General features: G+C 40.5%; 1 protein-coding gene across 1 annotated transcript; it reads right to left on the bottom strand.

The window, feature by feature from the left end:
- Nucleotides 1-8,465: 8,465 nt before the first annotated feature.
- Nucleotides 8,466-9,425, bottom strand: LOC308505062 (olfactory receptor 1J4-like; the record flags this gene model as incomplete). Its single annotated transcript, XM_081066714.1, has 1 exon — nt 8,466-9,425. One exon carries the CDS (start codon nt 9,423-9,425, stop codon nt 8,466-8,468), a length of 960 nt encoding a protein of 319 aa, XP_080922840.1.
- Between the last annotated feature and the right edge of the window lie 1,163 nt (nt 9,426-10,588).

Below are 10,588 nucleotides of genomic sequence, written 5' to 3'. Positions count from 1 at the left end.
GCTGCCCCATGTCTGCTGGGGATGAAAGGACAGTGAAAAAAGCACAATCAACAACCGTTGAGCTTAGGAGTTGTCCTATCTGAGGTAACATTTTTTTTTATTCAATAAATAACGCAAAGATCTCTAGTGAAGAACTCATTGTGATGTGTTCAGCGGAGCTCAGGCAAACACAACTGAGTTAGTAACTATTTCCTTGGTCCGAGGCTTGATGCATTTGAAGAGGGTATGGGATATTCTAGGGATTACAGGCAGGACATCTCCGAGCAGCCAGCCGGCTTATTCCTCATCTCCCCAAGGCTCAGGGTTAAAGGTGTGAGTCATTGGCCAGTGGTGACTGCAATGTCCCTGTCCTTAGCAACTAGTAATGAGAGGTGATTTCAGCAAGAGCACAGAGAGATGATTAGCTCTGGTGTACACACACACACACACACACACACACACACACACACACACCTGCTCCCGAGGAAGGATGTCTAGTTCTTCTCTGAATGCTATACTGTAGTCATCCAGCTTCAGGGTGGGGACTGGTTTCTCAGCATCTCTGTCGACACCCAGAACCAGATTCATCCTACAAGGTCTGTGGTACAAACCTCTCACTGACATCAGAGAGAAAGCGAAGAGCTTGGAGCTTACTCTTCTCATTTCACCACCTTCACAAATGGAGATGTGAAGTCTCCACTGTACCCCAAGGGAAAGGACCCAAGGGGACAGGGCACAAACTCTAGGTTAGAGACATGCATTAAACATGTAGTAATTGCTCAGTGTACTTCCTGCTCCCTCCAGGACAGATGCCTTATGGCAGTGATCCCTCAACTTTAGAGTTCAGCAGAATCATCTTGGGAGCTTGTTAAAGATGCAGATCGCAGCCCTACCACCAGAGATGCTTCCCCATGAGACCTGGGACCAGGTATCTCTGAGGCAGATGGTTCTGAGGGCTCACTCTGAGGAAACACTGTTATTTGGAAGAACATCAGGGTGGATGCCCTAGGAGTGCATCCCAAAGGAGATGCAGAAAGACGTCCTACTGGCCCTTCCCTACCAGATTTATGTTTCCCCCAGTTGGGTCATAGCTTGGGGCGTGAAGTGCAGTTTTTCTCCCCAGTGGGTATTCCTTTTTGGTTTACTGGTTATAAAATTAACTCTGCTCATGATAGAAATCCAGGTAATGAAGATGTGAAATCAAAGGATAAAATCAAAGTACTTCACCCTACCATTAGATATTTTTCACCTTCTAAAATGGTTTTTATTTTAAAATTTTATGTTTACATAAAAGGGATTTGTTTTATATAATGTTTCATAGCCTTCTTTTTCTATAATAATTTATTATAATAATATTTGCATTCCTAGTTGTATGAGTAGCAATATATAGAATAAATACAATATCAATATATATTTTTTAATTTATTGGGGTGACAATTGTTAGTAAAATTACATAGATTTCAGGTGTACAATCTGTATTACATCATCTATAAATCCCATTGTGTGTTCACCACCCAGAGTCAGTTCTCCTTCCATCACCATGTATTTGATCCCCTTTACCCTCATCACCCACCCCCCACCCCCGTTACCCTCTGGTAACCACTAAACTATTGTCTGTGTCTATGAGTTTTTGTTTCTCATTTGTTTGTCTTGTTCTTTTGTTGTTTGTGGTTTATATACCACATATCAGTGAAATCATAGAGTTCTCTGCTTTTTGTGTCTGACTTATTTCGCTTAGCATTGTACTCTCAAGATCCATCCATGTTGTCACAAATGTTCCTATATCATCTTTTCTTACTGCCGAATAGTATTCCATTGTGTATATATACCACAACTTCTTTATCCATTCATCTATTGAAGGACATTTTGGTTGTTTCCATGTCTTGACCACCTTAAGTAAAGCTGCAATGAACATTGGAGCACACGTGTCTTTGTGGTAAACGTTTTCAGGTTTTTTGGGTAGATACCCAGGAGGGTGATTGCTGGGTCATATGGTAATTCTATTTGTAATTTTTTGAGGAACCTCCATACTGCCTTCCATAGCAGCTGCACCAGTCTGCATTCCCACCAACAGTGTATGTATGAGGGTTCCTTTTTTTCTCCACAGCTTCTCCAACACTTGTTACTATTTGTCTTGTTGATGATAGCCATTCTGACTGGGGTGAGGTAATATCTCATTGTGGTTTTTATTTACATTTCTCTGATGACAATATCAATATTTTGATCTGCTTTAAAGTTTTAGTCAATCTCTTATTGAATGACACAGAGATTCACAGTGAAACTTTATTAAAGATTGTACTATGCCTTGATCCTTCTGTCAGTTATCTGGTCTAGGAACCTTCATATCTCCAAAACCATCAATTTTTTAAATTAGTTTCCGGTGTGCAAAACAATGCAATAGTTAGACATTTCAACCCTCACAAAGTGGTAACCTGCCTCTCCCAATCTATTGCCCCCCTGACATTGTGCATATCTATTACAATTCCATTGACTCTATTCCCTATGCTTTACTCCATATCCCATATCTACTTATATTAAATTATAGTTGACATACAATATTATTTAGCTTCAGGTGTACAGTACATGGTCTAGCATCTAAACCATCCATTATGTGGTCTCCCTAATAAGATAAGTGCTCATCCGACACCTTACAAAATTTTTACAACATTATTGATGCTATGTCCCAAACTGTCTTTCATTTCCCCTTGGCAATATTGTAGTTACCATTTATGCTGTCTGCTCCCTTCCCCTTCTCCCTTACCCCCAACCCTCTTCCTTCTTGCAACTATCACTTTTCCCTCTATATCTCTGACTATTTCTGTTTACTTTAAAAGCATCAATTGTAATGGACTCCGTTGTCTTAATATCTGAGTGCCAGTGTCTTTCTCCTTTAAAAAGACAAGAACCTAACTTTAAAAACACATGAAGAATAGAAATCAAAGTAGAAACATGTGGAAAGCAGGGCAACAAAGCCAGATTGTTTTCAATTACGCATAGCCTACGCCAAAATCTGTGAAATGAAATAAATGAGTGATAAAGGACATTATGTCAAATAGCAAACTCCTTGCTGTGTTTTGATTTCAGTCTTCACACCTGAAAGAGATAGGCTTAGGGCACTATCACTGCCTGAAATGTCACTCTACATGCTGGTTATGTACTAATTAGCTTCATATTTATAAAGTTGGACAAACATATTGCACTTTGCATAGTACAGCCACAAAAAAAGAGATGGAAAGATGGGATTAATAACCTTAATGATAACCTTAATGATAACCTTATTAATCACCTTAATGATAACCTTATTAATAACCTTAATAACCTTAATTGATGACCTTAATAACAATCATATGGATTGGATTCAAGACAAAGGCTATCTTCTGGGCTATGTCAAGAAGCATGGCAAGTCAAATGAGGACTTTTAGACAAGAGTGGCATCATGTAACAAAATCATTTAATGTCCTGTCAGGAACTCAAGTGTCCCTTTGTGGATGTACAGATACTCTCATATCAGCCAGTGCTTTATGACAAATTTACATTTTATTGAGCATCATGCCTGAAACAATTGTTAATTAAAATAGTAAAATATGTTTTTGAGTGACATTAGCAAAATTACAAGTCACACTGAAATCCCACCAGGCTGGATGGAAACAAAAGCCACCAATGGACAAAGAACGTAATTATTTCAAAGCTGTGGCTTCATTTTCATTGAACTATGTAGTCTCGGGTGATGACATAAAGCATGATATGTAGTATCTGATATATGTGCGTTATTTATGAAAGAGAAAGGCACGTCAGGGAAGAACTTCTGGTAGATTGAAAAAAAAGGAATTTACTACAGCCAGAGTTAATCTGAAAATATAAACATGAACCACAGTTTCTCTATTGCTAAAATAATGTAAGTATTCTGTTGCTTCACTCTCCCCACTCACAGAATTCATGTAAGGTGTTATAAATGTGCCTCCCACCACCTCCATGATGTAATTCCTTATACCAGTCTCTTCAAAGCGCAGTTCACAGATCTGCAGTGCCAGCATCACGTGGGAGCCTCGTTCGTGCAAAGTTCGGGGTCCCACCCCAGAACTACTGAATAGGAATCCATGGTGGTAGACTCCAGGAATCTGTGTTTTCACAAGTTTCAGGGAACTCTTGTGCACATAGAGTTTGAGAAGCTTCGCTTGATTCTTCACCAGGCAAGACAGATGTCCATGAAGGATAGTCAGTGCTGAAACTGGAGTGACATTTGTAGGAAAGCGATTGCATGTTCAGAGAGTATCCACTGTACTTTGGTTGTATTTACAAAGGAGGCCAGTATGAAGCATACTTTCATAATGATTGTGTATAGGGGCTAAGAAATATCAACCACACAGTGTTGTCAAAGTGGCTTGGAGGGGATCCCTGCTCTTTCTTGGTCTCCTCCAAGACCTTCATCTTCAGAGGTGTTTTGACAATTTATACCATTGGCAGAGTCATGCATTTCCTGTTACTTAAGTGACAAGTAGTTTACATTCTTTAATTTAAATTGATACGAGAATGAAAAGAAAGCTCGTTAAAGTCTGCATAACCGAGTTTACTGAAATAATATAGCTAATTCTTTAGATTCTGAGGTTTGTTAAAGCTTGAGATTACAATCACACAATGTAAGAGTTTTCCAAAATCTCCTGAAATAAAAGAGATAACCCAATGAAGAACCGTTCCCCCTCTAAAGCTTTTGCTGACATCCAGGCAGCGTTAACTAGTAATAAATCCTCCATTGTGCTACTACCATTTATTATAATTATGTCACTGTTGCCAAGCCTCAGTTTCCCCCACTGAGTAATATAGATAACAACAGTATATGCTTCATAGGATTATTATGAGGATTAAAAGAGATGATACAGGTAAAGCTGTTAATATAGTGCCTAATACACAGTAATCATGCAGAAGCGTGGTGATTATTAGGAGTAATATATTGGAGCACTTTTTATTACTCATACGTACTTTTCAGTTCACCTGTCTCTAAACTCCTAGAATGTTCCCTCCTGTTGCATGGATATCCAGTCTTTATCCAGCTCTGTCTGACCAGAGTTAGGCACACTGATGTCTGACAGAGGTTAGGTGACTTGTTAAGTGGCTATTCAACAACAGAATCTATAATATAAGGAAAGTCTCACTGTTTTTCTGGTATAATTCCAACTTTTTTACCTTAATGACAAAAATTAAAATTTATATATGCTTTAGTTCCCTCTTGATTACATTTATAGCTTCTTCCTCAAAAAAACCTCTTGGATTCTAAGATAATAATCAATACAACTCTTCCAGGGTTTGTCTGTTTTTCTTTCAAAAGCTAAGTGATCTAATTCTTTAGTATGTCTTCTCATCCATGTTCTATTCATGACAAAATAAGATCATTTTTTTACTCATAAATTCATGTCAGAGTTGAAACTGGATATATGTATATAATATATACAATTTACTTACATATGATTTATAAACCTACATATAATATGTATAATACATTGAAAAATATATATGTACGTATAAAATCCAGAGCTAAAATATAAATGCTGAAGCTCCTGGTTCTTTAATGTTATGATTCCTTTCGCCTGAGAAAGGTCTGTCTGTTATTACATTTTTTTCATTTTGTTTTGTTTTATTGGTTTCAGCTATATAAAATAATGTAATAGTTGGACATTTATAACCCTCACAAAGTGATAACCCCCATCCTCCAATCTACTACCCCTCTGACATCATATATCATTATTACAATTCTATTGACTATTCCCTATGCTGTACCCCACATCCCTAAGAATATATATATATATGTATCTATATCTATCTATATCTATATCTATATCTATATCTATATCTATATCTATATCTATATCTATATCTATATCTATATCTATATCTATATCTATATCTATATCTATATATCTGTCTGTATATATATAAAGAATTAATGTTTCCTTTAACATTGAGAAGGATACAAACTGGTCAATTGAAGTGTCAATGCTTAGTAGGTCCCAGAAGTATTTGTAAACTATATATAGCAAACTTTGTCCTGACCCAGAGAGATGTTTCATTGGGGAAGGTCATGAGCCCGCCCTGGCATGGCTGAGGGGAACTACCCCAAATAAAGCACATACTTCCAAAGCAATTTCCAGAAGTTCTGTATACCACATGAAAATGTATGCAAATCAACATGGCACCTACCAGTTGGCTTTCGGCTGCCCACAACTAGGGAAAGCCAATCTAGCAGGTTAGGTGGTGATAAAACACTTCCCAGTAGGCAGGTGGGCTTGAAATTTTATGAGAGAACTCCACTCAGAGGAATGTCAGCAACCCGTGGCTGAAAATAGGAATGAAAGCACTACGTTTTTCAAGGATGGCCCAGACAGGGCCAGGCAGGGGGTCAGGGATCCACACAACAGAACTGTAGTGCAGAGAAACTGAGCCAGGTGCTCATGGGTGTGTAGGCCAACCAAGGCATGCTTTGTCTAGACCAGCAAGAATGGGTCCTGCGCTATTCGTTTTTTTTCAGGCTCCAGGTTGAGACTGAGCCTGCAAAGTGACTCCAGGCCTGAAGCTTCATTGAGCAGGGTGTGAGTGGGGGCAATCTTTGCCCTTCCACAGTGAAAGCGGCAATTCTCAAAGGCAGCCTCATGAGCTCTAGTTCAGGGCCCACTCTGAATGAACATTAAACAGGTAGGAGTAAGCTACTCCTGTGACTTGTGTTTGAATCAGCCCACCTACCAACTCACTCATTCATTGCTCCGTAGTTTGGTTCTAGACTAAGCCCGTGAAGCTTTGTTGCTGTATCCTAGGACAGCTGCTTTTCTTTGAATGGGGTTATCTTCTGCATGCCAGTCTCCCATAGTGACCATAATTCAGGTGTATCTGTGCAAGTTCTGCTCCAAAATTCACCCCAGATGTATAGGTTAAGAAAACTAGTGTTTGTGGGGGTTTTTGGTCAGTTGTAATGCTAAGCCAAATTTAGCATTTCATTTATTTCAAAGCAAAACTATATTAGATATCTTATAGTTTTTCAGTTTACACAGAAGAAGAAATTGTGGTTCTGGGAAGTTAAGTAAATTGTTTGAGGCCACACACTCTGGCAGATACAGTTTGCAATTGGGATCTAGCTTTCACAAATACTCCTAACAGCTACTTGGTGCTGAGTCTCAGAAGTATTTCTGATCCTGTTTATCCTTAATTAAGTACAGCCTGAAGAAAGAGAACTATGTGGTCATTCACTAGATGATGGAATTAGATTACTTGGGCTCACTAAGATGAGAAGTAATAATTTCAGGAGGCAGATAATGCAAAGAATGAATGAGAAAGTCACAACATTCAGTAGGGACAACGAAAGTCTCCACTATGGATGCTTTCTTTGTTGTTTTCTTTCGGTATCTAGATTGAGCCTGTGTCTTGACTGAAACTCACACACCAGTCAGAAAGCTTCAGAGACGATTGGTCTGAGAATGAACTGTGGAATGAAGTTTATGATAATCTATAAGATTGATCAGTGTCCCTAAAACCTCAAAGCAGCTTTGAGTCTATAAGTAGAGAAGCTGAACTCACAGCGGAGGGTAATTTTCTGGAGCAACAAAGGGCACTATAGAGTTTCCTCTCCTGATCCACCACCATCACCACAGGCAGAAACTATTGAGAAGAGCACTAAATGGGAGGTGAGAAAAGAGATACCTCTCTAATTTCCAAATCTGCAAACTTTTTATGGTAATATCTTCCAAAAATTCATAAAAACTAATAAATTCCCAGTATCACCCCATTTGCCCAAACCCCTGGCCCCTGGCAACCATTCTGTTCTCTGCTACTATGAATTCAAGTATTGTGGATTCCACATGTATGTGAGATCGTGCAGTAATTGTCTTTTTAGTCTGATTTATTTCACTTAGCAGAATGCACAAAGTTTCAGTTATGCCTGGTGAATAAGTTCTTGAGATCTAAAGTACAGCATGATGACTGTGGTTAAAACTACTGTACTGTGTACTGATATTTCCTAAGGGGTGAATCTTAAGTGAAGACTTCCAACCACACACAAGGTAAAATAAAATGGTCACTATGTGGAGGTGATGGATATATATATGTTTTTTTCAGTTAAAAGTCTCATTTTTTTCCTATGGATATATTAAAATTAGCCTGATCGTGGTGATCATTTCACCCCGTATACATATCAAAACATCGGGTTGTACGCTTTAAATATATACAGTGTTTAAATGTCAATTTCAGCCCAATAAACCTGTTTTAAAAAGAACTAATCAATTCCCGGAAAATAAGGACAGACATAAATTCTACTAACTGTGTAGTTTCTTAATCTAATAGACAAGAGTAATAATATCACATTAGAATTCATAATTTGTGCTAAAGATTTGCAAGAAAAAGAGAGTGACTGTAACAATACAATCAAGTTATCAGATATTTACTGAGCACTTTTTCCATGCTACGCACAAAATTAAGAGGCTAGCGTCTGGTGATAAACGCGTCTGTCATAAAGATGAGCGAACGTCATGACACAAGACTGTTACTCTGTTGATGAGTTTCTCCAGGGCCCCCTTCATGTCTCTGTTCCTCAGGCTATAAATGAAAGGGTTCAGCATTGGAGTGACCACTGTGTACATCACAGAAGCAATTACATTGTTGTCACTGGATGTGTTGGATGAGGGGAAAAAATAGAGCCAAATAATTGTCCCATAGTACAGAGACACCACAGTGAGGTGGGAGCCACAGGTGGACAAGGCTTTGCAGATAACCTTGGTAGATGGAACCTTCAGGATGGTGGCCCCAATGCGGCCATAAGAGATCAAGATGCATATCAGTGGGAGAGTAATAACGGCCACTCCTACTGTGAAAATGAGCAGCTCATTGAGGGAAGTGTCAGAGCAGGACAACTTGAGCAGGGCACCAAGGTCACAGAAGAAATGGGGGATGGTGTTGTCATCACAAAAGGACAGCTGGGCCAGGAGAAGGGTGTGGGGTAAGGCACTGGCACAGGAGAGGAGCCAGGACCCAGTTACCAGTAAGATACACAGTCCCTCTCTCATGATGGTCATGTAGTGGAGGGGGTGACAGATGGCAACGTACCGATCATATGCCATTGAGGTGAGAAGGTAATTGTCCAAAGAGGCAAAAAACATGAAAAAATACATCTGTGTTACACACTCTGCATAGGGGATGGATTGGTCCTGAGTCAGCATGTTCACGAGCATCTTAGGGACGGTGACAGATGAGAAGCAGATGTCAGAGAAGGCCAAGTGGCTGAGGAAGAAGTACATGGGCGTGTGCAGGCGAGCGTCCAGCCTGATGAGCAGGATGAGGAGCAGGTTCCCCAGCACCGTGGTCAGGTACATGCCCAGGAACAGGACGAAGAACACACCCTGCTGCGTGGGCCTGATGGGGAGCCCCCGCAGGAGGAAGTGGGACACGCTGCTCTGGTTCTCAGGCCTCATGCGGCCCTGTGTCTGCTGGGGATGAAAGGACAATAAGAAAAACAATCAACAACCATTGAGCCTAGGAGCTGTCCTGTCTCATGTGGCATTGCTTTCATTCAATAAATAATGCAAAGATCTCTAGTGATAAACTCAGTGTGTTGCACTTAGCGGAGCTCAGGCAAACACAACTGAGTTAGTGAATATTTCCTGGGCCCGAGGCTTTATGCGTTTGATGAGGGTATGGGACTATTCTAGGGATTACAGGCAGGACGTCACCGAGCAGCCAGCCGGCTTATTCCTCATCTCCCCAAGGCTCGGGGTTAAAGTGTGAGAGTCATTGGACAGTGGTGATTGCAGAGTCCCTGTCTTTAGGAACTAGTAATGAGATGTGATTTCAGCAAGAGCACAGAGAGGGGATGAGCTCCAGTGTATACACACACACACACACACACACACACACACACACACACACACACACACACCTGTTCCCGAGGATGGGTGTCTAGTTCTGCTCTGAATTCTATGCTGTAGTATCCAGCCTCAGGAAGTGGCGATTGGTTTCTCAGCTTCTCTGTAGACATCCAGAACCAGATTCATGCTACAAAATCTATGGTCCTAAACCTCTCACTGGCATCAGAGAAAAGCCAAGAGCCTGGAGCTTACTCATGTCATTTCACCACCTTCAGAAATGGAGATGTGAAGACTCCACTCTACCCCAAGGGAAAGGACCCAAGGGGACAGGGCACAAACTCTAGGTTAGAGACATGCCTTAAACATGTAGTAATTGCTCAGTGTACTTCTCACTCCCTCCAAGACAGATGCCCTAGGGCAGTAGTCTCTCAACTTTAGAGTTCAGCAGAATCACCTTGGGAGCTTGTTAAAGATGCAGATCGCAGCTCTACAGCCAGAGATGCTTCCTCATGAGACCTGGGACTGGTTATCTCCGAGGCAGATGGTTCTGAGGGCTCACTCTGAGGAAACACTGTCCTTTGGAAGAACGTCAGGGTGGATGCCCTAGGAGTGCATCCCAAAGGAGATGCAGAAAGACGTCCTACTGGCCCTTCCCTACCAGATTTATGTTTCCCCCAGTTGGGTCATAGCTTGGGGTATGAATGGGGTGTTTCTTCCCAGGGGTATTCCTTTCTGGTTTTGGGCTTATGAAATTAATTCAGCTTCTTGAT

This window comes from Rhinolophus hipposideros (assembly GCF_964194185.1).
Source record: "Rhinolophus hipposideros genome assembly, chromosome: 11".
Lineage (NCBI taxonomy): Eukaryota > Metazoa > Chordata > Mammalia > Chiroptera > Rhinolophidae > Rhinolophus > Rhinolophus hipposideros.
Note: the sequence above shows the minus strand (reverse complement) of the source record. Positions and strands in the feature narration are given on the sequence as shown.